This window comes from Salmo trutta, chromosome 36 (assembly GCF_901001165.1).
Source record: "Salmo trutta chromosome 36, fSalTru1.1, whole genome shotgun sequence".
In the NCBI taxonomy this organism is placed as follows: Eukaryota; Metazoa; Chordata; class Actinopteri; order Salmoniformes; family Salmonidae; genus Salmo; species Salmo trutta.
In genome coordinates, this window is record NC_042992.1 from 37172888 (window position 1) to 37200626 (window position 27739).

The 27739-nt window shown below is 41.6% G+C and overlaps 1 protein-coding gene across 3 annotated transcripts in view; it reads left to right on the plus strand.

The window, feature by feature from the left end:
• Window positions 1-11859: 11859 nt before the first annotated feature.
• The window catches only part of LOC115176016 (protein PRRC2A), a 39649-nt gene continuing 23769 nt past the window's right edge, over window positions 11860-27739 (plus strand). For 2 of the 3 annotated variants that reach the window (XM_029735736.1, XM_029735738.1), the window contains exons 1-6: window positions 11860-12173; window positions 15337-15488; window positions 23046-23223; window positions 23562-23658; window positions 23754-23847; window positions 23992-24135. In XM_029735736.1, coding sequence (XP_029591596.1) covers window positions 15374-15488; window positions 23046-23223; window positions 23562-23658; window positions 23754-23847; window positions 23992-24135 — 628 coding nt within the window. In that variant the 5' untranslated portion in view covers window positions 11860-12173; window positions 15337-15373. The remainder of the gene's footprint in view (window positions 12174-15336; window positions 15489-23045; window positions 23224-23561; window positions 23659-23753; window positions 23848-23991; window positions 24136-27739) is intronic. The other variant, XM_029735737.1, reaches the window with a different exon arrangement.

Genomic DNA, 27739 nt, shown 5'->3' on the forward strand with positions numbered 1-27739 from the left:
CAAACCGTTAGAGATATTTGGAACTCACATGTGAAAAGGTTAACATGTATTGATAATTATCACAGATTGCGTGATAACCAATTTTTGTGTTCTATGTTTGCTTTTCTAATAACCAATTTCTGTGTTCATGCAAGTGACTGATTGAATGAATCCTCACTATCAGTATCTGCAATTTGGCAGTATGCCCAGAACCTTGTTTTGAGAAAGGGATATCTCAGTTTCAAGGTCTCAGCTTGGAGAGAAGCCTCGTGAGGTATTGGTCTGTCACATGAATGAACTAGCATTAGTCAGTAACATGAATTAACCAAATGTTAATGATAAATTAATTATGAATAAGCTAAATAATGCCTATGTAATGTGTCTGTAAGCAGTGTATATAAGAGAACTAACGGGACTGCCCCGGTAGAGCTCCTGATCAACATGTGTACTTGGTGCATTGAGTTGGTTGAAACATCTCCAGTACGCTGATAATAAAGAATGATTAATTTAAGATGGACTTTGAGTGTCCCTGGGTAGAATTTCCACGACACAGGTAAAACAGTGTTTTATCCCCTACCAAACAGCCAAGCTTTCATGCATTTTGGTTTGAAGTTAGCCTTACTCTGTGGTTCAAGTTATTCTTCATGTCTGTAACATTGTCCTCACTCCCTCTGAACCCTAAGCCCTGACCTCCCATTGGCCCAGTGCTTCGGCAAAACCTAATCAGTCTCTCTGACAGGGAGTTACTTCAGGAGTAGACAGGTTTATGGTGCATAGGGATTATCCACTCCTCATATGAATGGAGTATTATATATTTAATAAATATGCATGACCTACTGGCACTGAGATGGAGCACTCCATGTTCCTGCTGTTAGCAGGCCTCAAACTAGATGCAGGGAAATGTCCTGCTTTGGAGTATGGTTGTATCCATCTCCCCCAGGCTGCTGGGAATCATAAGACAAACCTGTATAGAAAAACAAAATAAATAAGGTAACTGTATTTAGTCAATTGAAGTTTGTTTACAAGAATATTCATACTTGTAAACAGACAATAATTCTGAAAAATAAATGCTTGCAAATCTTGAATGTATTCAAATGTCAAGTCACAAGTTTGTGACCGTTAAGTCTCACATGATACAAGCTTGCGAAATTAAAATGACACATATGCAAATCGTACTTGCGGCCATGAATCTCTTTGTGTAACCATGACATTCAAACTCACGTTGACCAGTGTGGTGACTAATTTCTGCATTACCAAATGAGGATAGTTACAAACACACCAGTCCGAGTTAACTAGATCTTTAATACTTAAGATACTTTTGCAAAAGCACTTGACCCTCAATGATGCCATTGAAAAAGGTGATTACACAATGGCTACAGAGATATTTTATAGCAAAGTTACACCCCCTTCAACGTACATGACAAACCACAGATACATAGAATGGGTCACAAAGGTTAAGTTTTGTATGACCGATATCCATAAAACACAGCAGGCAGTAACTGCTATGTCAACAGGGTTCATTGTATAGCCCAGTATCTGGTCCCCCTAGAACCGTCCCTCCCTGGTACTTCATAGAACAAAAACACCATTTCATCCAATGGCATATATCAATTGTCAACTCTAGATACTCCCATTTCAAGCAAACCCCCTCTTGACCCCACTCCTGGACAGGCTCACTGGGGGGAGTGAGCCTCTAGGCCATATATTATCACAGGATAAGTGTGAGATCTAAGAGAGGACATACAAGGGTCCAGTTACTGCCATAAACCTCCCCACAATAAAGAAAAGGAGGGAGTGACTTGCTCACAGACGTTGTGGAGACAAGTCATTGGTTCCCCATTAATCACGCCATCCCTTCACATGGTTTAAGAATAGGTAAAGACACATTCACATATAAAAGACAAGTCTGACCTCTCCCCTCTCTGGGCCCCAAGTGACTGAGCCCCAGCTAAGGGAAACGTGCAACTGAAAGATACCAGAGTCCAATGGACACTTTCTAATGACAAGTATCTCACATAAGCATATTATACTAATAAAACATCTTAATTATCTGTAGTTACCCAACTAATTCTGATTCATCCACGACACCAGACCGCATGCACACGTCGCACATACATATTATTCAATCATTGCACCCACACTGCTTGCTTGCGTTTGCGTAGCCAGGGGCTAAAATAGAACTTGGTTCTATTTGTGACGCGTTGCAAGTCCTGCCTCTCTCATCTCCTCAGTGGTTTTTAGGCACATATACCCACGTGCCATCTCCTCATTGGTTTTTAGGAGCATATACCCACATGGGTAATTGAAAGATGAACTGAGGTCCACACTCCAGTACAGTCTGTTGTGGTAATGCACCTTAAAGTTGGTTGCCAACCGCCATATAAAGTCCAAAGAAGAAGCCTGAAGGAGGAGAGATTAACAGAATAACTTTTAAACTCTTTGTTTTGGGTCCACACTACACATAATACCCCAAAATGTCAACGTGGAATTTTGTTTCTTCAAATTCTTTACAAATTCCTACAAAATGAAAAGCTGAAATGTCTTGAGTCAATAAGTATTCAACCCCTTTGTTATGGCAAGCCTAAATAAGTTCAGGAGTAAAAATGTCACATAATAAGTTGCATGGACTGTGTCAAATATAATATTAAACAATTATTTCAATGACTACCTCATCTCTGTATCCCACACATACAATTATCTGTAAGCTCCCTCAGTCGAGCAGTGAATTTCAAACACAGATTCAACCACAAAGACCAGGGAGGTTTTCCAATGCCTCGCAAAGAAGGGCACCTATTGGTAGATGGGTAAAAATAAATATCCCTTTGAGCATGGTGAAGTTACTAATTACACTTTGGATGGTATATCAATACATCCAGACACCACAAAGATATAGGTGTCCTTCCCAACTCAATTGCCGGAGAGGAAGGAAACCGCTCAGGGATTTCACCATAAGGACAAAAGTGACTTTAAAACAGTTCCCTTGTTTAAATGGCTGTGACAGAAGACTGAGGATGGCTCAACATTGTAGTTACTCCACAAGACTAACCTAATTGACAGAGTGAAAAGAAGTAAGCCTGTACAGAATACAAATATTCCAAAACATGCATCCTGTTTGCAACAAGGCACTAAAGTAATACTGCAAAAAATGTGGCAAAGCTTATTACCTTTTTGTCCTGAATAGGGCTGTTACGATGACCATATTACCACCACAACGGCGGTCACGAGTCATGAAGGCAGTCAAATTCCACGTGACTGTTTAGTCCGTGACCCCCAGCTTCTCCATGAAGGCCTTCTATACACGTGATGTGAATTGGGGGCCACGATCAAAGAGTGCCTGAAGACCTGCCTCAGCAACCTGGATAGCGGTAGGGAGACCAGAGAGAGGGATGAAACAACATGATTTTGAGAATTTGTCCACTATCACAAAAATTGTGGTAAAACCGTCAGAGGGGAGATCAGTGACAAAATCAATGGACAGATGAGACCAGGGATGCTGAGGCACGGGAAGGGGATTGAGTTTCCTTGCTGGAGCGTTCCGGGGGGATTTGGATTGGGCACATACGGAACAGGAGTTGACATAACAAGTGACGTCCTGTGCCAAGGTGGGCCACCAGTACTTTCCAGAGATGGACTGAATGGTGCGGGTGATACCTGGATGTCCAGCAACGACAGCTGCAGGGATGCAAACTGGTGGGTGCCCAAAAAGGTGCCACTTTTTTTTGCACTGAAACATGCAAAAAATCCCTGCTAGGGGGAAATGCAGGTTTTAACTAATTAAACACCAAAGAATATGATCTAAATGATCAGTCTCTGTGTGTAAAATAAAAAGTGGGCAATGTGAACCTAACTCACAGAAAGCAATCCAATGTTATTTGTTACCTAGACTTTACGGCAAATGACACTCAAGTCTTGAGAAAAAAACAACACTAATATTGCAGTTAGCTATGACAACCTTTATAATAGAACGCTTGTGACCACACACAATATATATAAATATTGCACTTGGGGGGAAAAAAACATCTTAAAGTAGACCGGTGACATCAAGCGCTGGAAGCGGGAGAGCGGGAGTGGACGTAACAGGTGGCCTCTATTAAGATGAGGATCCCACGAGCTTTGTAACAGCTAGGTCTACTATATTTATTTATCAACTTTCCTAATATTAAGCACATTGCTTCTCTTTTACAACAGGAGTAAATTACCACGGGAAAAGTGTCCTCCATTCGCTATTTAAGTGCATAGATGACATGTATTTTTCCCCTGCCCCCTGGTGCATGATAATGGTCCATTTTAAATCCAAACAAATTTCAAACATATTATTTAGTATATGTAAAGACAAGACTAATAGTCTGATGGGTGAAAGTATTAGCCTATGACTTGTGATTTACATATTATCACTTGTGAATGATGCCCAGTTTAAGGCAAGAAACAATGCCTTTTTTTCCCCGACTTTTTCGAATCATAGTCGCACACCTCATGTAGCCTTATTGTGTCAGCCTTATTGCGTAAAACAGGTTTTTTGATGATAGTGGTTGTATTAATTTGGGATCTATTGCATCCCACAACTGTCCCATACTATATTTGGAATATTTGTTTCTCGCACAGAATAGAATAGGTCAACTGTTGTACTATGGGGGATAGTAGATTGACATAGGCCAGTGCTTTTGCTGTTCATTAGGCCTACTCATCTTGTTGGCTGATGAAAAGTAAATGTGGATAGTTCTTCCAATATCTTCAATATGCACCACGGAATTGGATAAGGACGCGCGCAGTTGCGTCCCCGATGTGTCTGTCTTCACCTGTAGTCTGTGAGAAAAACCCGATCACTTGATGGTGAGCCGTATGAGTGAGATGCTTCAGAGCACGCAGCACTCAGGGAGAAGGGAATTATAATTATTATGTTCAGCCCAAGGGTACAACGTTCACTGGCTGCAAAAGGCAAGGATTTTTTTAGGGGGCATTGCGGCCACACCAAGGGGATGCCGCCCGGGAAATTCGGGGCATTATCAAGTACTTGTCAAATATTGAATGAGAGACTGATGAAGTGTGTACAGCCTGCGCATAAAACAAAGCAGAGCTCATGCTTTTCATAAAACTTTTCAAATCATCCTTCGACTGTCATCATGCAATGCAATCATACATTGTATTAAAAATCTAAACATATAGCCCAACATTTGTAAAACAACTAAAGTTACATTAATAACTCTAAATGAAGCATATAGGAGTACCTATTTCTTTGTTAACCACTCAACAGAATAGCCGCCTGTGCGCACTCCCTCAAATGTTTGGAGAAAATATATTTATTTATTCAGCTTTGTTCAATTGTATTCTTCATACTATAAAATAATATAAAAGTCTTCAACGTAACTCTAAGCAAATATTGTCTGCTAAATGAACTAGTGTGGCCCACAGCCATATGGCATAGCCAGATGAGGACAGAACATAAGGACAACTCAGAGTATGCAATTCTGTTCTTCTGAAATAGACTACTGTCACGCCCTGATCTGTTTCACCTGTTCCTGTGATTGTCTCCACCCCCTCCAGGTGTCGCTTATTTTCCCCAGTGTATTTATCCCTGTGTTTCCGGTCTCTCTGTGCCAATTTGTCTTGTTTGTTAGTCAAGTCAACCAGCGTGTTTTTCCCGTACTCCTATTGCTATTCTCTTTTTGATAGTCTTCACGGTTTTGACCCCTGCCTGACTCTGGACTACTTTCCCGCCTGCCTGATCATCCTGCCTGCCCTGCCCTTGATTCTGCCTTCCCTTCGGTACCTTTTGGACTCTGAAATGGTTTTGACTCTTTTGCCTGTCCACGACCATTCTCTTGCCTTCCCCTATTGGATTAATAAATATTTTAAGACTCCAACCATCTGCTTCCTGTGTCTGCATCTGGGTCTCGCCTTGTGTCATGATAGTACGAACTGGCCATGACAGACCCAGCAGACTTGGACCAGCTCCGTCACGCTGTCTCCCTGCAGGGAGTTGTTGTTACAGGGCCCTTTTGGAAGGGCTCAGTTCCTTGACGGAACACCATGACCATGGGTTAAAGGCTATTATGGAGCAAATCAGGGAGTTAGCTCAGACTGTCTGCCACCTCTGGGAAAAAACCCAATCCCCCAGTAATTATTTCCCTATCTGTGGTGAGTTTGTACAGCCTATCCCGACTCCCTGTGAACCCTGCTTTCCTCCAGAGCGATATTCGGGGAATCATGGTACCTGCCAGGGTTTTTTTTCTCAGTGCTCGCTTATTTTTGAGCAACAGCCATATTTGTTTTCTTCAGACCGCTCGAAGATAGCATATATAATTATGCTAATGTCGGGAAGGGTGCTTTCCTGGGCTATGGCAGTTTGGGAACAACAATCTGCCATTTGCGGTCATTTGGAGGAATTCATGGCAGAGGTCAGAAGTTTTTGAGTCTCCGGTATCCGGGAGAAAGGCGGCCAGCAAACTGCTTAACTTAAGTTGAAACTCCCGTAGTGTGGCAGACTACGCGTGCACTTTTGCACGTTGGCCGCCGAGAGTGCCTGGAATCTGGAGTCTCTTTTCAATACTTTTCTGCACGAATTATCTGAGGAGGTAAAGGATGAGCTAGCTGCTCGGGAACTGCCGGTGGACCTCGACTCCCTTATCGCCTTAACCATTAAAATTGATGGACGCCTAAGGGAACGCAAGAGTGAGAGGTCTGGTCTCAGGCACACTCGTGCACCCGATATGGCGCGTTCACCTCCTATGGAATCCGGAAGTTTCCGAAGGCAGCTCTTCCGAGAGGAGTCGAAATCACCCGAGCTCTCTCGTGAATCTACGACGGGTGAGTTGGATACTCCTGAGCCTATGCAGTTGGGAAGAACTAGGCTATCAGTTTGGGAGCGCTCACGGAGGATGAATAATAACTGTTGTCTGTACTGTGGAGGGGCAGGACATTTTATAGCTGCCTGCTCTATTAGGAAACCCTTGTCCCTAGTGGGTACCAGTACTATGGTAAGTCAGACTAGGAGTTCCCTAATTCCCATCACTCGCACACCCTTTTTTGTGCTTGTGCTGTGGGGAGACCAATCTAAGTCTCTTCGAGTGCTCATTGACTCTGGGGCTGATGAGAGTTTTATGGATGCCACTTTTGCCATTCCCACTGCCTTCAAGCAGCACAGCCTTCCCCTAGTCATCGTCCTCAGGAGGTTTGCAAGACTGTGGATGTCTCTGTTATCCCTAAAAAAAATTCTGGTTGGTTTTTCTTTGGATTTCTTCCTACCATGTAAATTGTGTTATAGTCTCATACATTATTTTAACATGTATGCAAACTTCAAAGTGTTTTCTATCCAATGGTACCAATTATATGCCTATCCTGGCTTCTGGGGCTGAGTAACAGGCAGTTTACTTTGGGCACGTCAGTCAGGCGGAAATTCAGAAAAAAGGACGCTAGCCTACCTGTTTGGGATAGGGGTTCCGCTAGCGGAACGTTTCGACAACATCCGGTGAAACTGCAGAGCGCGAAATTCAAATTCAAATTATTTTTTTTTTTTTACTTTCATACATTCACAAGTGCAATACACCAAATGAAAGCCTAACTTCTTGTTAATCTAGCCATCGTGTCAGATTTCAACAAGGCTTTACGGCGAAAGCAAACCATGCTATTTTCTGAGGACAGCACCCCATCAAACAAACACATGACGATCATAATTCAACCCGCCAGGCGCGACACAAAACTCAGAAATAACGATATAATTCATACCTTACCTTTGAAGATCTTCTTCTGTTGGCACTCCACTATGTCCCATAAACATCATAAATGGTCCTTTTGTTCAATAAATTCTGTCGTTATATCTCCAAAATGTCCATTTATTTGGCGCGTTTTATTCAGAAAAACACCGGTTCCAACTCGCCCAAAATGACTACAAAATATCTAATAAGTTACCTGTAATCTTGATCCAAACATTTCAAACAACTTTCCTAACACAACTTTAGGTATTTTTTAACGTAAATAATTGATTAAATTAAAGACGGGATAAACTGTGTTCAATACAGGACGAAACAAAGTGGAGCGAGCTTTCAGGTTGTGCGCACCAACCACAACAGTACACTAGACTCGACCATCGTTCTGAACAGCCATACTTCTTCATTACTCAAAAGAAAAACATCAACCAATTTCTAAAGACTGTTGACATCCAGTGGAAGCAATAGGAACTGCAAGCAAGTGCCTTAGAAATCTCGATCCACATAGAAAACTCATTGAAAACACTGTCACCTCAACAACAACAAAAATCCTGGATGGTTTGTCCTCAGGGTTTCAACTGCCAAATAAGTTCTGTTATACTCGCATACATAATTCTAACAGTTTTAGAAACTTTAGCGTGTTTTCTATCCAAATCTTCTGGGCCTGAGTAGCAGGAAGTTTACTTTGGGCACGCTTTTCATCCAAAATTCCGAATGCTCTCCCCATCCTAAAACAGTTAAGTATTTTTTGTTGTAGTGGGAACAGTAACATTAGTAATCTCTTAACATTATACCTTAAGGAAAGTTTTTCTTTATAGAATATCTCATTTTCATAGCTGTCTGTTTACCACCACAAACCATTGCTGGCACTAAGACCGCACTCAACGAGCTGTATAGGGCCATAAGCAAACAAGAAAAGGCACATCCAGAGGTGGTGCTTCTCGTGGCCGGTGATTTGAATGCAGAGAAACTGAAATACGTTTTACATCATTTTTACTAGCATGTCACCCGTGCAACTAGAAGCAACAAAGCTCTAGATCACCTGTCCTCCACACGCAGAAACGCATACAAAGATCTCCTTCGTCCTCCCTTTGGAAAATCTGACCATAACTCTATCCTTCTGGTTCCTGCTTACATGCAAAAACTTAAACAGGAAGTTCCAGTGATGCGCTGAATTCGGAAGTGGTCCGATGAAGTAGATCGGATACTAATGTCATGACTGTCCTGTGAGGATCACAATGGGTGAGATCAGCTTGGCAATGGCTGACAATAACCAGACCATCTCTCACCTGCAAAGGGAAGGAGGGAACTGGTGTGGGGGCTTTGACACCTCCAGACCCGGTCATAAATTAAGCAGGAGAGGACTCTCTCTCTACCCTCCAGTATTGGTGAGAGGATTGTGCCTTTGTTTCACAGACTTGTTACCGCCAAAACTCTAACGTCCAAAAAGTGAATACAGGAAACAATATTTCTAACATAACAATGTGGGGAATGGTCAGTGGGGAACTATGGAAAATGAATGTAATATTGGTTTTCATTTTGTGATGTCATTAAAAACTATATAACGGAAATACTGTAACTTGAAAAGTATCTCCCCTTTATCTGTCAAGTTTTCATCCAATATGTTGTGCATATAATATGAACATGATGAAAGTATTTTTGTTAATGTGATTTTACTTTTCGAATAAAATTATTGTTTTTGATAATACTTTGCACAGTAACTAGCCCCGCCCCAAGTTAGGTCAGAGAGCTTGTCAGCATGACGGAACACCCTTTTGACCAAGAGTCCATAAAGGCTTGGAAGAGAAATCAACCTTTAGACCAGAAAAGCGTGGAGCGGTAGCCACATGTTTGAAATGGTTGGAACTTTAAACCTCAACACGAGGTGAAGAAATAAATTCATCTTTCTTTACACCAGGAAAGACGGGGAGCTGCAGCCCACGTCTTAAGTGGTCTAAATCCTGACTATCAACACGAGGAGGAAGAGGTGACAAACTCCCCTCTCAGACAATCACTGGTACAGCTGATTAGCTGTCCTAAGTCAAATATCTAAAACTTTTCGAACCATTCCATCCTACTACGAGTCTCAAGTCACCGTATGCTACTCTTTTCACCCACTGGAACCATCGGCACAGCTGGCTTATCTTCAAATAAGCAGCTTCAGAAGCAAATGGAAGAGTGAACTCTGTACAGAGTTCAGCAGCATCTGGTCTCCCATCCAGGGACTGACCAGGACCAACCCTGCCCAGCTTGGTATGGCAACTGCTTGGTTTGATTAATAAATGCATTTCTATAGCTTTCAAAATATTTTTTACAATAGTGAGGGAGTGCGAAGATTGAGGTGTGGTGGCTTGAACACAGCACCCCCTGATAGTCATCTAGTTAAGATATCAAATATTGGTAGTACCTCACTGCGAAAATGGCTGAACTGATTTTTAAGCTTTACATTTTAAAATGACCCTAGCGATCGGGGCTTTCAAAAAAAATGTATAACACACAGACAGGCAAAGAAACTTCAAACTTATTTTACAATGTATTTTCCTACTGGAAACAAGTGAAATAAATCAATGACGCATATGGAGGATAAATTCAAGGTAATGACACAGTAAATGTGGATGGAAAAGAAATGTGTTGCATTACAATGACCACCAGGGGGTACCCTTTCCATGCATACAAAATGTTTACACTTTTGGTGACTTGATCTAAATTGCACATGACCATGGCCACTGGTGGAAAAAGTACTCAATTGTCATTCATTAGTAAAGATACCTTAATAGAAAATGACTCAAGTAAAAGTAAAAGCCACCAAGTAAAATAATACTTGAGTAAAAGTCTAAAAGTATTTGCTTTTAAATATACTTAAGTATCAAAAGTAAATGTAATGGCTAAAATATACTTAAGTATCAAAAGTAAAAGTATAAATCATTTCACTTTCCTTATATTAAGCAAACCAGACAGCATGATTTTCTTGTGTTTTAATTTGCTGATAGCCAGTGGCACACTCCAACACTGACATAATTTACAAACAAAGCATTTATGTTTAGTAAGTCTGCCAGATCAGAGGCAGTAGGGATGACCAGGGATATTATCTTGATAAGTGTGTGAATTGGATCATTTTCATGCCTGCTAAGCATTCAAAATGTAACGAGAACTTTTGGGTGTCAAGGAAAATGTATGGAGTAAAAAGTACATTATTTTCTTTAGGAATGTAGTGGAGTAAAAGTAAAAGATGTTTAAAAAAGTACAGATTTAAAAAAAAACGATTTAAGTAGTACTTTAATGTATTTTTACTTAATTACTTTACACCACTAACCATAGCTGGTGATTTACGGCCTCTGACCAAAATTGACAGTGGGTACAACTTAAACTCTGCTCAGAGTTTAACAGGTTGAACTTCTGGTCTAAAAAACGTGTTAAAAACCGCTACAAAACACTCCTAAGCAACTCATAATACATCAATCAACAATAGGTTTGGAGTGTTTTGGAGCGTTTTCTAACATGCTTTAGACACATTTTCATACTGCATTGTAATCAATGGCAATGTGACAACCATTTTTTTCTGTAATGAAACAAAATATTAAAAAATGGTTTGGGTGATCAGCTACAAGCACAGAAAGAGTGAAAATAAGACACCATGTAAACATGGGTGAACTTCTCCTTTAATTATATGGTCATTCATGAGAGATGAGCAAGAGGGATAAACCATAAAATATTGAATTGCATTATACTGAGAATGAAAAACACACACTTGATTTTGTTTTAGTGTTGATAAATAGCAGCCAGACAGTGTGACACGATAAACAGTGCGTTCAAAACAACTGGGGACTCGGAAAAATATGAGGTCAAATCAGTGATCTTCAAGTACGACAGTCGAAGTTCTCGAAAGAGGTCCGACATCCCCAGTTTGAAATCCGAGTTTGATGACCGTTCAAAATACATTTCCCTAGTCTGAGCACATTTCTTCCGAGTTCCCAGTTGTTTTGAACGCGGCAACAGTAGACCGTTCACTGGTTGAACGCTACAAATACATTACGTAAATGTTTCCACGACATGACAATGTAGGGTACAGGGCGTGATTTAAATCCATGCAAATTAGAAATAATCCAACATTTTAGATCTGATAGGCCAAAACGCGGATTCGGAACTCATTATTTTAATCTGACCCCGCCCACTTTGCGTGCCCTCCGCCCCCCTCTGCACTACGGTCTGTAGTAGCCGTTGACGGCTCTTGTAGTGACGGATCAAATTCTCCTGTAATATTTTTATTTTGTTTTGTGGAAAAAGAAAAAGGAGTACAAGTAAGCCGCTTTACACACGTCAATCTCCAGTATCCCCTCTCTGGTTTTATAATAAATCAATTTGTATTTTCAGCTAGCAAGCTAGGGTAAACGTTACTTTCTAGCACCAGCGTGAGCAATTAGCTAGTGTAGTGAGCTAACGTGATTACATTATTCTGCCGTACAACCTCGAGACAAGTCGGGACAAGACCAGGTTAGTAGCTACATATTGTATTTCCTGATGTAGAAAAAATAAGCTAGTTAAATTATAGTGGATATGTAACGATGGCAACCGCAATAGATGTGTGCTAATGAGGTAACCTTAGTTAGCTAACTAATGTTAGCGTCGGCTAACAGTCACTTGCTAGCGATAATAGTGTTGGCTAACTATCTGCTCAATTGCTGTCTGGTTTGGTTCATAACAGGACGAGTTGTAGGAAGATATATTGGAGATGGCTAGGTTACTATTTTCGATTCGATAGTTATACAATAATCTGGTTGCACAACAGCCAATTGTGTTTTCACAACGTGGGTGAATGTTCAATGTGTGTATCAACGCAAGTAACGTTAGCTAACTAGCTAGATTCATTGCTCACCGGTTTGTTCTAAAGATGGGCCTACCCGCACCGCCATTTTGTTTTGTTATCTTAATAAAATAATTTGCCAAATCGCCTAGTTCCTAGTATTTGGGCTTTATACGATCCTTATTATCGCATTAAATGGGAATTATGATTGACGTATCCACTGTGATTCAACGAGGAATGCAACTAAATTCATTTCACCAACTGGATATGTATTACGAAACATCGCAGCCCCCCCCCCCCCCCCAACGTGAATATGGAGGCCGCATTAACTACCTAGCTAGCTGTTCACTGAGCTAACGTTGGCTACAGTCAATTCTATGTGCTAACAACCGTTTTTGTTTAAGCGTATTCATGGGATGTATGTTTGTTTGACCATTGCCGTTGAGTGTACTGTGTTAGCGGTTATGATGCTGATGATGGCAGGCTGTGGCTGGTCCTGAGCTCCTTTCTGTGTTAAAGGCCCTTTCCTGGTGTATTGTAGCGATGGCTTCCTTAGCTGCCCTGTTAATCCCCGCACAACATGCAATTTGCCGGCCATCCCACGACCTAATTTTCTAATCTCATTGGGCTATTGAGGCACACACGGTTCACTGTTATTTGGTAGTTTTTGAGACAATAATATGACTTGAAAGTATATTTAAATCATTAAGGCAATCTTCACTAAATACAAATTTGCATTGAAAACATTCTTGATTCATCATCTGGCATAGTTATTGATGGGGGCCTTCCTGTCTTTATTGTTGCAGTCTTTAAATGTGTCAAGTTATTTTGTCAGTTGCTCTTGTGGTTTGCAGTGCACTATTGAAAACCCATCTAACATGACACTGTTTATGCTGTGTACTTGCCATGGATCATAACTGTGTCAAGGCTTGTCACTGCTCCTTCTCTCTTGATATAACTACACGAACTCACAATATAATGATGCTGCCCATTTTCTGGCAAGATTGGCAGAGCTCAACCATTCAGTTACAGCATAAACAGTTACTGTCAGAGCTCAACATTGCAATCTTGCCAGAAAATGTTACTGAAATGTTGAGCTCTGACAATCTTGCCAAAAAATGGGCAGCATCACTATATTGTGCATGTGTATATATATACACAACATTTTGGATACACTTACTCATTCCAGGGTTTTTATTTATTTTTTACTACTTTCTAGAATACTTGTGAAGACATCAACTACGAAATAACCCTATAACCATCCTGGCGTTGGCACCACGCTCTACCAACTGAGCTACAGTGGACCTTACGTTTACATTTTAGTCATTTAGCAGATGCTCTTATCTAGAGCGACTTACAGTAGTGAATGCATACATTTCATACATTTCTTCTTCTTATTTTTTCTTCTCCGTACTGGTCCCCGGTGGGAATCGAACCCACAACCCTGGCGTTGCAAACACCATGCTCCATGCTCTACCAACTGAGCCACACGGGACCTCTGATTCATCAACTCATTGTGCAGCTTGCAATTTATCTCCATCTTGTTAAATGACATTGAGAGCAACATTTACCTCAAACAAGATGGCACTGCCTACAAGACTGAGATTGTTTTTGTAATGTTTAACAAGGTTTATACCGAACTAAAATATAATCAATCACAACATGTGTTGGTCCCATGTTTTAATGAGGTAAAAAAAAAAATCTCTCTCAAATTCTGTGCACAAAGTTGTTTACATCCATGTTAGTGAGCATTTCTCCTTTGCCAAGATAATTAATCCACCTGACAGGTGTGGCATATCAAGAAACTGATTAAACAGCATGATCTTAACACAGGGGCACCTTGTGCTGGGGACAATAAAAGGCCACTCAAAAATGTGCAGTTTTGTGACACAACACAATGCCACAGATGTCTTAAGTTTTGAGGGAGCATGCAATTGGCATGCTGACTGCAGGAATGCGCACCAGAGCTGTTGCCAGATAATTTGTTAATTTCTCTACCATAAGTTGCCTCAACGTCATTTTAGATAATTTTGTATTACGTCCAACCAGCCTCACAACTGCAGACCATGTGTAATCACGCCAACCCAGGACCTCCACATCTGTCTACTTCACCTGTGGGATCATTTAAGAAGTGGGTGGGGGTGCTGAGGAATATTTCTGTCTGTAATGAAGCCATTTTGTGCAGGAAAATAATTCTGAAAGGCTGGGCCTGGCTCCCCAGTGGGTGGGCCTATGCCCCCCCTTGACCACCCATGGCTGCTCCTCATGAAAAATCTGTAGATTAGGGCTTAATTTATTTATTTCAAATGACTGATTTCCTTCTATGAACTCAGTAAAATCTTTGAAAGTTTTGAGTGTTGCGTATATATATTTTTGTTCAGTATACATACACATAACACCTCTCTAGCTGTCACCAAATCTTTGAATTGGACAGATGTCAACCCAGTGGATTTTATTGGTGAGCAGTAAAATGGGCTCAACCCTGGTGTTGCCATGGAGGCAACCCCTCTCAAGGCAGACCTAGTAGAACTGAACATCATTTATAATGCATCACCATGGCAACTGTGCCATGGATTGCATTATTCTCTCGGTACAATATTTCCTGTGTTGACGTGTTTATTGCAATGTACTAGCTCTGCTCACACACACAGGTCTCTGTAATGCTACTGACCTGTCCTGAGCACGGTCTTCCCCCTCTCTGTCCACACTACAAACTTTGTCACGCACACACTGCAAACCAAAGACTGGAAATCTGGACTTGTTTTGTTTAGATACCTGCGTGAACTCAACACCACATTTACCTTCACTTACAGTGCTGCATCAAATGTCTCCATTTCTTTCTCTCTTTCCCAGTCTCAGGGCTCACCATACTCAATGAGCGGACAGCGCAATGTCAGAGCGCTCTGGGCAAACTGCAAAGGGGAAGGATGGCAAATCCAAGTATGCGTCTCTCAACCTGTTTGATACCTACAAAGGAAAGAGCCTTGAAGCACAAAAGCCTCTTGGTGAGTTTTCTCGTTTCCATTGTCCAAGTATTCTGTGTGTGGATAGTGCAAAGCCTCCCTTTTTAAAAGTAGAACAATGTCAGGTGTTGATGTGAGGTGTCCTGATCGGATCGTCGTGTTCTGATCATAGTTTGATTGTTCTTGTTGATACAAGTTATAATAAACAGGTCATATTATGCACTAATTTTGTCAACATAAGATCTATGGGCCGAGTTGGTTGTGCATGCACATCTAGTCCACTTTTTTAGCACGTTGCATCAAATACATCCTTCACAAGAACTGGAGTTACTCATGTTGGCTTTGGCCCCATTACATATGAATGCCTACATAATTTTTTCCCCCCCTTTGATCACTTAAACTGTGTTATTGATTTAAAAGAGAACAGATTCTTGAGACGTGACATTGTGTTGTGTGACAACTGCACATTTTAGAGTGGCATTTTATTGTCCCCAGCACACCTGTGTAATGATCATGCTGTTCAACCCTAAGGTCGATGTCCACGCCCCCTCTGAAATCAAACTTTCCTCCACATCTGCCTATGAAAAAAATGTATGGCAGTATATATGGAGACAGTTTAGTGCCAAAAAAATAAGGGGTTAAATACATCAACAACAAAAAGTTTCCTGATCTTTTATATATATATATATATATGCAGACACTTCAATGTTTTGGGACTTTTGGGATCTGTTGTTCCATGTAGTGAATCTGTTGTTCAGTTCATTTGTATGGGCTAATAGCAGGTGGGCCCAAAAAAAGTTTTTCATCAAATAATTGTTATAGATTTTTTTTTGTATACTTCAACGGGTCTTAAAATTCTAAATCAAATAGCAAAATGATCCTTGGTATGACCTTGAAACAATTCCATATACAGTGCATTCAGACCCCATGACCTTTTTCACATTTTGTTACGTTCCAGCCTTATTCTAAAATGGATAGTTTTTTCCCCTCATCAATCTACACACAATACCCTATAATGCGAAAGCAAAAACAGTTGTTCAGATTTCTAAAAAATAAATAAAATACCATAAACATCACATTTATGTAATTATTCATACCCATTACCCAGTACTTTGTTGAAGCACCTTTGGCAGTGATTACAGCCTCAAGACTTCTTGGGTATGATGCTACAAGCCAGGTTGGATGGGGAGCATCGGTGCACAGCTATTTTCAGGTCTCAAGAGATGTCTGATTGGGTTCAAGTCCGGGCTCTGGCTGGGCCCCACATTGCCATTCAGAGACTTGTCCCAAAGCCATGTCTTGGCTGTGTGCTTAGGGTCGTTGTCCTGTTGGAAGGTGAAGAACCTACTCAAGAGCACTCAGGACTTCATCAAGGATCTCTCTGTACTTTGCTTCGTTCATCTTTCTCTCAATCCTGACTAGTCTCCCAGTCCCTGCCGGTGAAAAACATCCCCACAGCATGATGCAGCCACCACCTTGCTTCACCGTAGGGATGGTGCCATGTTTCCTCCAGACGGCATTCAAGACGAAGAGTTCAATCTTGGTTTAATCATACAAGAGAATCTTGTTTTCCATGGTCCGTTAGTCCTTTAGGTGCCTTTTGGTAAACTCCAACCGGAGTGTTATGTGACTCTTACTGACGAGTGGATTCCGTCTGGCCATTCTACCATAAAGGCCTGATTGGTGGAGTGCTGCAGAGATGAGAGAACCTCCCAGAAGGACAACCATCTCCACAGAGGAACTCTGTCAGAGTGACCATTGTCCCCTCCCTGACCAAGGCCCTTCTCCCCCAATTGCTCAGTTTGGCCAGGTGGCCAGCTTGAGGAAGAGTCTTGGTGGTTCAAAACTTCTTCCTTTTAAGAATGATGGAGGCCATTGTGTTCTTAGGACCTTCAATGCTGCAAACATTTTTTGGTACCCTTCCCCAGATCTGTGCCTCGACAAAATCCTTTCTCGGAGCTCTACGGACAATTCCTTAGACTTCATGGCTTGGTTTTTGCTCTGACATGCACTGTCAGCTGTGGGAACTTATATAGACAGATGTGTGCCTTTCCAAATCATGTCCGATCAATTGAATTTACCACAGGTGAACTCCAATGAAGTTGTAGAAATGTCTCAAGGATGATCAATGGAACCATGATGCACCTGAGCTCAATTTTCAAGTATCTTAGCAAAAGGTCTGAATACTTATGTAAGTAAGGTATTTCTGTTAGTTTTTTACTGAATTTGCCAAAATTTCTAACGGCCAGTTTTCGCTTCGTCATTACAGGGTATTGTGTGTAGATTTGAGGACATTTTTGTATTTAATCAATTTTTATAATAAGGCTGTAACGTAACAAAATGTTGAAAAAGTCAAGGGGTCTGAATACTTTCCGAATGCACTGTAGTTTCGTAGAACCTGTCGCTCGGCTTAGACGGGGTTTAGACTCTTATGGGTTAATCAGCTTCATGATATGCTACACCTGTCAGGTGGAGGGATTATCTGGCAAAGGTGAAATGCTCACTAACAGGGATATAAACACATTTTTACACAGTTTGAGAGAAAAAGCATTTTGTGCTAATGAAAATGTAGGGGATTTTTTTTCTTCGGCTCATGAAACATGGGACCAACACTTTACATGGTGCGTTTATATTTTTGTTCAGTGTATGAGAAAATGACCCATTCTATGCAGTGTTCCGTTATCTAGTGAACAGTGTTCAATTCAATATATTTTGTATTGAGTGAAAGTGTGAATGTCAGTGACCATTTCTTTGTGTAGCACGTGCGCATAACGTTTAGCAAACGGGAACAAGCGTAAGGGTATGCTATGCCACTGAATTTTTCCCTTTTGGTATCGCAATGCTACTCGGTACCGTGATACTTGGAAAGGTATTGGATCTTCAGTAAAATGTTGATATTGTGACAACACTGTGTTGTGCTATTTTTGTGAAACCTAGTGAGATACTTAGCCTATAGCTGTGCCCTCAGCTGGAATCTGCTGCCTGTTGCACTGAAACATACCAAGCATTCAGGTTGTCATACATGACTCTCACTGTCAGTGAAAGAGAGAGCTCCAATACATGGTAACAAGCCATATTAGCTATCACCTAGGCCCCTGTATAAAGAATATCGTAGGATTTTTTGGGGCTTTTTGGGGTCTCTAGAATGATTTCTGCATTCGATGAGTCCGAGGAAAAGGTTAACTGAATATTCACATTTTCCTCATTGAAAGCAACATTAGAGTGAATGGTGGAAGGGGAAGGGATTGACAAACCTTGTGTGAACTGTGGTCGCTGGGTGCAGGCCCCACGGTCTGGTGGTCTAGGCATATGCAAACTAAATTATAATGTAAAAAATGTTTTGTCACATTCAACGGTGCAGTGAAAGGCGGTGTTTTACATGATGGGCCATAGCAGTATGGCATCCCTGGATAAAATTAGAGTTAAGTGCCTTGTCAAGCGCGCATATAGACAGATTTTTCACTTCGTCGTCTTGGATATTTGAATCAGCGACCTTTCGGTTACTGGCCCACCGATCTAACCACAAGGCTACCTGTCACCTTAGAGCTGCCCCGGTAAACTATCAGGGCAGGAATTTGACGAACTGACTTGTTGGAAAGGTTGCGTCATATGACGGTGCCACTTTGAAAGTCACTGAGCTCTTCAGTAAGGCAATTCTACTGCTGTTGTTTGTCTATGGAGATTGCATAGTTGTGTTCGATTTTATACACCTGTCAGCAATGGGTGTGGCTGAAATAGCCGAATCCACTAATTTGAAGGGGCTCAAAATGCTTTTGGATATACAGAGCATTTGAAAAGTATTTAGACCCCCTTTTCCACATTTTGTTACGTTACAACCTTATTCTAAAATAGAGTTTTTTTTAAAAAACAAAAAACTCTTCAATCTACACACTACCCCATAATGATAAAGCGATAACAGGGTTTTAGACATTTTCAAATGTATTTAAAATAAAAAAACGAATACCTTATTTACATAAGACTTCAGACCTTTTGCTATGAGACTCTAAATTGAGCTCAGGTGCATCCTGTTTCCATTGATCATCCTTGAGATGTTTCTACAAGTTGATTGGAGTCACATGTGGTAAATTCAATTAATTGGACATGATTTGGAAAGGCACACACCTGTCTATATAAGGTCCCACTGTTGACAGTGCTTGTTAGAGCAAAAACCAGGCCATGGCATCGAGGGAATTGTCCTTAGAGCTTTGAGACAGGATTGTGTCAAGGCACAGATCTGGGGAAGGGTGCCAAAAAATGTCTGAAGGATTGAAGGTCCCCAAGAACACAGTGGCATCCTTCATTCTTAAATGGAATACCCATACAAACATACTTTATACTCCATACTTAATGAGTATATACTTATACAATGTACTATTATTTAATTTTAGTATACTGTAAACGAACAGTATCCTTTCAGTTGAGCGTACCAGCGCTTCGTCTGTCTACCGGAAGTTGATGCAGTTGCTATGCAACCTCTTGCTAGCTTGTTAGCATAACAAATTACTAGCTAGATATCTTACAATTTCGGGTGTGTTCGTAAATTCAATCTGGAGTGCCAAAGTGCGCTCTGGCCGTATTCGCTCGCGGAGCGTTGAGTGCACACTAGACGCTCTGGCCAAGGTGTAGGGTTGATCAGAGTGTTCTGACCTCACAACGGCACCCAAGCTAACCTGCTAGCTAATTCCAGAAAACAAATGAGAGAACACCTCACCCTGACCATTTTACTCGCCCTAGCAGAGCTGGTTATGCTGTTTTCATGTTGTCCAGCGTGTTGGTGACTGTAACTGTGCTGCTGGCAGCAATTTAATTACACTTTTTTGCCGATGTTTAATGACACCGGCCATATTCAACGGGTGTTGTGCGTTCGTAAATTCATAATTTATTCTGTGCTCTGGCACAGGTACACGTCAGACGAGGGTGCTCTGAAGTCGGAGTATATAGCCAGAATTAACAATGTCCACTGAGAACGCACAATGACTTTACCACTTAGATAAGCTACGAAGGATGTGAATAATCAGGTCAAGAAATAGTTAGAACCTGATGGTCACTCTGACAGAGCTCCCGAGTTCCTCTGTGGAGATGGGAGAACCCTGCAGCACTCCCCCATTCAGGCCTTTATGGTAGAGTGGCCAGATGGAAGCCACTCCTCAGTAAAAGGCACATGACAGCCCGCTTGGAGTTTTCCAAAAGGCACCTAAAGACTCTTACACGGAACCCAAACCGGCTGCGCGTGTGCACCATTGTGCATAAATGTATTTTTTCCCCCCACACCAAATGCGATCACGACACGCAGGTTAAAATATCAAAACAAACTCTGAACCAATTATATTCATTTGGGGATAGGTTGAAAAGCATTAAACATGTATGGCAATTTAGCCAGCTAGCTTGCACTTGCTAGCTAATTTGTCCTATTTAGCTAGCCTGCTGTTGCTAGCTAATTTGTCCTGGGGTATAAACATTGAGTTATTTTACTTGAAATGCACAAGGTCCTCTACTCCGACAATTAATCCACACACAAAACGGTCAACCAAATCGTTTCTAGTCATCTCTCCTCCTTCCAGGCCTTTTCTTCTCTTGACTTTATACTGCGATTGGCAACTTTCATAAATTAGGTGCATTACCGCCACTGACCTCCTTCGTCTTCCAGTCACCCACGTGGGTATAACCAATGAGGAGATGGCATGTGGGTACCTGCTTCTATAAACCAATGAGGAGATGGGAGAGGCAGGAATTGCAGCGCCATCTGCGTCAGTAATAGAACTGACTTCTATTTTAGCCCTTGGAAACGCAGTTGCTTGTTGGCACGCGCGAGCAGTGTGGGTGCAATAATTGAATAACATAGATTTCTACATTTATTTTGCAACGCATGCGACGCGAGCGGTGTAGTCAGCCTGTCAGACCATGAGAACCAAGATTCTCTGGTTTGATGAAACCATGGCTGAACTCTTTGGTCTGAATGCCAAGCATCACGTCTGGAGGGAACCTGGCACCATCCCTACGGTGAAGCATGTTGGTGGCAGCGTCATTCTGCGAGGATGTTTTCCAGGGACTGGGAGACTAGTCAGGATTGAGGGAAAGATAAACGGAGCAAAGTACCCAGAGATCCTTGATGAAAACCTTCTCCAGAGTGCTCAGGACCTCAGACTGGGCAATGGTTCACCTTCCAACAAGATAACGACCCTAAGTACACAGCCAAGACAACACCGGAGTGGCTTCGGGACAGTCTTTGAATGTCCTGGAGTGGCCCAGCCAGAGCCCGGACTTGAACCCGATCAAACATGTCTGGAGAGAGCTGAAAATAGTTCTGCAGGGTAGGTCTCTATCCAACCTAACAGATCTTGAAACTCCCCAAAAACAGATGTGCCAAGCTTGTAGCGTCATACCCAAGAAGACTCGAGGCTATTAACACTGCCAAAGATGATTAAACCAAGAAATGGGTAAAGGGTCTGACTACTTATTTAAATGAGATTTTTCAGTGTTTTTGTGATATAAATTTGCTAATTGGTATTCGGTAGACTCACTTTTTTACAGAGGGTGCCCCATGTAAAATGGCTGACACCTTTCCAATGTTGCTTGAGCACAATTTCTTTCTACTGGCCTTGAGCAAACAAAAACTAAAATCTTCTATGCAGTTGAAGGCAACTGCTACATTTTAGGAATGGGCACGATTATTCGATATCCAAACATACGTTAGTGTTCTATTACTTGGGAGAGTATTAACAATTATTTATGTGACATTGCTATATAGCCTACAAGGATGCAGCATTACATTTGACATTTTCAATACAACTGTTTTATGACATGTTTTGTGAATGCGCCGGATTAAAAAAGACTCACTGGTAGCCTACATGTGTAGCTTATTGTTATTTTTTTAATCAATGCAAAATGTAATTAAAGTTACAGAATTAAGTGAGGAATAGGCTAGTGTTTCATATGAATGGAGTTGTTATAGACATTGGACGAGTAGTGCAACAAAATATCCTCAATTAGCCTTGTTACTTTAGCTAGCTAGCTGGCTAACTTAGCTGGCTAGCATCTTTACAGCAGTTTGATGCAGTCAAGACAGCCACTACCAGATGGTATGATAGGTTATCTGTCTATGGCAGCAACAAGTTTGTCTACAGGTTTGTCATGAGTCGGTTTACCTTCTCTCTCCCTCCATGCCACAGGTATAGACTATCACACACGCCGGCCCCTGCTCCTCTCTCGCCCCTCCCCCACATTCTGCTGAAATAACCAGAGCGCAGCGCACCGGCTCTCTCAAGCAGTGCGAGCAAGTCTCTATTTGAAGTATCTCTCCAATAAATGTCCCTTTAAAACATGTATTCCGACTATCCAGAAAAAAATATTGTGATGTTATTCGAATACCGAAATCATTTCAAATGCCCGTCCCTATTAATTAGAACCCAGCATATGTCAACTCGTGTTGTAACGCAGTTCTTACGGCGTCTCTATCGAATTCCTACATATTGTGTCGGCGATCACCACTGTCGTTCTCATGTCCCCCTCTCCCTTCCATTTGATTCTCAGTGGTCTCAAGTTACTGTGGTCTTTCTGCTAATGACCTCATCTCCCCCCTCTCTTCCTCCCCCTAATCAGTTCCCCCCCGCCATGGCCTTCAGTCTCTTGGTAAAGTTGCCTCTGCGCGGCGCATGCCACCCCCTGCCAGCCTGCCCAGTCTGAAGGCAGAGAACAAAGGCAACGATCCCAACGTCTCGCTCGTTCCCAAAGACGGCACAGGATGGGCAAGCAAGCAGGAACCAGCAGACCCAAAGAGGTGAGAAGGCCCCCCTGACATGCTACCCATGAGGCGCTCTATAGATTTGAATATACTAAGTCCTTGTCAGTGTTCGCTCTGTATACACTGATCTTTACTATGTTATCTGCAGTAAAAAATAAGAATTGACTACCGCATCTTCTAATAGTGATTTGAATGCACAGATGCTATCTTATCTCAAGAAATGGCAGCAATAATGCTGTGGAACATCGCTAATAGGCCCCATACTAGCTCGGTAATTGGCGCAATTGTCTGTCTGACTGACTGGCGCGTCTGACACTTATCCATCTGGCGTTTCTCTCCTTTTTCTCCTCTTTTCCTCTCTCTCCATCTCTCAGTACCGATGTATTGTCAGCACCGCAGCTGGAGTCGCAGCAGCCTGTGGTTTCACAGACGCCTGCACCGACCCGCCCGAGAACCCCGCCAGCTCCAGAGGTACACACCAATTCGATGCCGATGTAAACTGAAACACAAAATGGTTCCATACTGCCAATGGTGCTTAATGTTGTGCTGTTTTGTGTGTCTCTCAGGTTCCACCTCCGGTTCCGGCCACGGTTTCAGCCCAGGCCGCAGGGGCAAGGTCCTGGGCTCAGGCCAGTGTTACACATGGAGCACAAGGAGATGGTGAGTATCATACTTTACATCTGTCTGTCACTTCCCTCTCCTATGGTACTTTGCAGCAGACTTGACTGCCTCATCAATGGAGTAATTAACTCACATTTGGATATTTGACGTTGAGTAACCCCTCCTCTCTCTCGCACCATACAGGTGGAAAGGGATCAAACCAACGGTCGCCATTCTCTCGCGAGGAATTTCCCACCCTGCAGGCGGCTGGCGACCAGGACAAAGCTGGCAGGGAACAGGGCACTGCAGATCAGTTGTATGGGCCCGGACCAAGCCTCCGCCCCCCGAGTGAGTAACGCCAAATCTCCTCTCTGTATTGCTTATTGTAGACCACACCTACAGTGAAGAGGGTTGCCGACAGAACAGAAGAACCAGTGGTCAGAGCAAGGGCTTATTTTAACAACGACTATGATTGCAAAATTCCGGTAACTGTCCTAAAATTCCCACATTTTCCAGAAATTCTGGTTGTAGGATTGCCAGTTGGAGGATTACCTCCCTGCTTATTCACACCTGATACTGAGAATCCTCCAACTGGGAGGAGAAAAAAAGGAATTCTGGGAACATTTTGTTAGTGATGCACCGATATGACATGTTTGGCCGATACCGATATCCAATATTTTCCTTGCAAAAAAAAACCTGATATCGATAACCGTTATTTGAAATTTTAGCGGCATTTTAACTATTTAACTGTACTAGACTGCTTAACATACACACACATGGACGCAACGGTCTAAGGCACTGCATTTCAGTGCAAGAGGCGTCACTACAGTCCCTGGTTCGAATCCAGTCTGTATCACATCCGGCTGTGATTGGGAGTCCCATAGGTTGGCGCACAATTGGCCGTCATTGTAAATAAGAATTTGTTCTTAACTGAGTTATTTTGTTAGCATTTACGTATGTCCCCATTACCAGTAAAGCATAATCAAAACCTATTTCCTTCACTTACTTTCTGTGTTTTGTTGTTCATTTGTTCAGTCATTTCATCAGAATAAAAGTATGTACCGTAAATTCCGGACTATAAGCCGCAACTTTTTTCCCATATTTGAACCTCGCGGCTTAAACAATGACGCGGCTAATGTATGTATTTTTCCCGCTTTCAATTTTTTTCTCTCAGTTTTTTGGCGGCATGAAGCTTTCATTAAACCAATGAAATTGCCGAACGGGTTAAGGTCAAACAACTTTTTTGTTTACTGTTTAGATTAAATCGAGCGCTCTCAAACTTCCCATCATTCTGATTACGGTAGTCATTTTGTCACCCTCATGGCAAAGACACAGAGAAATGCATATGATGCAGCTTTCAAGTTGAAGGCGATTGATCTGGCTGTTGGAAAAGGAAGTAGAGCTGCTGCACGAGAGCTTGGTCTTAATGAGTCGATGATAAGACGTTGGAAACAGCAGCGTGAGGAATTGACTCAGTGCAAAAAGACAACTAAAGCTTACTGCTAATTTTTTATTTTTTGTTACAAGCCGTGTTTTGTTAAAGCCTATTTATTTTTGTTACAAGCCGTGTTTCGTTAACCTCTCTGGGCCAGTGACAATCCTAGGACATTATGTTATACAATACATGCATGTTTTGTTCAATCAAATTCATATTTATATCAAAAACCAGTTTTTTACATTAGCATGTGACTAGCATTCCCACCGAACACTTCCGGTGAATTTACTAAATTACTCACTCAACAGCCAGTGTAATCCCGTGGCGCGATATTCAAATACCTTAGAAATGCTATTACTTCAATTTCTCAAACATATGACTATTTTACACCATTTTAAAGACAAGACTCTCGTTAATCTAACCACACTGTCCGATTTCAAAAAGGCTTTACAACGAAAGCAAAACATTAGATTATGTCAGCAGAGTACCCAGCCAGAAATAATCAGACACCCATTTTTCAAGCTAGCATATAATGTCACATAAACCCAAACCACAGCTAAATGCAGCACTAACCTTTGATCTTCATCAGATGACAATCCTAGGACATTATGTTATACAATACATGCATGTTTTGTTCAATCAAGTTCATATTTATATCAAAAACCAGCTTTTTACATTAGCATGTGACTAGCATTCCCACCGAACACTTCCGGTGAATTTACTAAATTACTCACGATAAACGTTCACAAAAAACATAACAATTATTTTAAGAATTATAGATACAGAACTCCTTTATGCAATCGCTATGTCCGATTTTAAAATAGCTTTTCGGTGAAAGCACATTTTGCAATATTTTGAGTAGATAGCCCGGCCATCACAGGCTAGCTATTTTGACACCCACCAAGTGTGGTACTCACCAAACTCCGATTTACTATTAGAAAAGTTTGATTACCTTTGCTGTTCTTTGTCAGAATGCACTCCCAGGACTTCTACTTCAATAACAAATGTTGGTTTGGTTCCAAATAATCCATAGTTATATCCAAATAGCGGCGTTTTGTTCGTGCGTTCAAGACACTATCCGAAGGGTAAAGAAGGGTGACGCGCCCGACGCGTTTCGTGACCAAAAAAATTCAAAGTATTCCATTACCGTACTTCGAAGCATGTCAAATGCTGTTTAAAATCAATTTTTATGCTATTTTTCTCATAAAAAATCGATAATATTCCGACCGGGAGTCGTTGTTTTCGTTCAAAGAAAGAGGGAGAAAGTAAACATGGTGTCAGCTCATGCACGTGCCTCCAGTCTCATTGTCCTCAGATCGACCACTTACAAAATGCGCTACTGTTTTTCAGCCAGGGCCTGCAAAGCCACCATTCATCGTTCTAGCGCCTTCTGAGAGCCTATGGGAGCGTTAGAAAATGTCACGTTATGCCAGAGATCCCCTGTTTTGGTTAGAGGTGATCAAGAAGGCCAAGAAATAGTCAGAGAGAGCGCTTCCTGTTTGGAATCTTCTCAGGTTTTGGCCTGCCAAATGAGTTCTGTTATACTCACAGACACCATTCAAACAGTTTTAGAAACTTTAGGGTGTTTTCTATCCAAATCAAATAATTATATGCATATTCTAGTTACTGGGCAGGAGTAGTAACCAGATTAAATCGGGTACGTTTTTTGTCCGGCCGTGCAAATACTGCCCCCTATCCCCAACAGGTTATTAAAGCCTATTTATTTTTGTTACAAGACATGTTTCGTTAAAGCCTGTGTAAAGTTTGTTTCAATGTACCGGTAGGCACCTGCGGCTTATAGACATGTGCGGCTTATTTATGTTCAAAATAAAATACAAATTTAAATTCAGTGGGTGCGGCTTATATTCAGGTGCGCTTAATAGTCCGGATATTACGGTAATTGACAGTGATACAAATGGTAGAATTTTGCCATAATTGAATAGATCATGCTAAACGAGGTTGGAATGTTATATAAAATCAACAAAAGACAATTTGTTAATTTGACAAAAATCTGTTGAAATCACTAAGCTATGGATTGTGGATCAATGACATGGGGTATTAGTCTACTCAGTGACACCCAGAGAACATTAGCGTCATAGCTGTTATTGCAGTACTCTAAAACTGTGAATTGAGCCACATTTGTCAACCTATGTGTATTGAACACTATTCCCGAGGCCCAAAATACTGCCTGGATGTTTTGGAGTGTGATAACCGAGGAGGACGTTGGGAAAAAATACTTGGGTATTGAGTCATCTGTTACCCCATTTCATTGATCCCCAATCCTTAGGTAAAGATGTACAGTGCAATATGAATGTCAATACACACAATAGGCTGATGATGATGGGGGGGGGATTTCACACTGTCACAGTCCTGCTATAAGAGCTACAACGTTAATATTTGCATGAACTCTTCACAGTTGTGTTCTGTGGGTGTCACCGAGTAGACTGATAGCCCATTTCATTGCTTCACATTTCAATCCTGTTTGACATGATCTAGTCTAAATATGGCATGATTTCA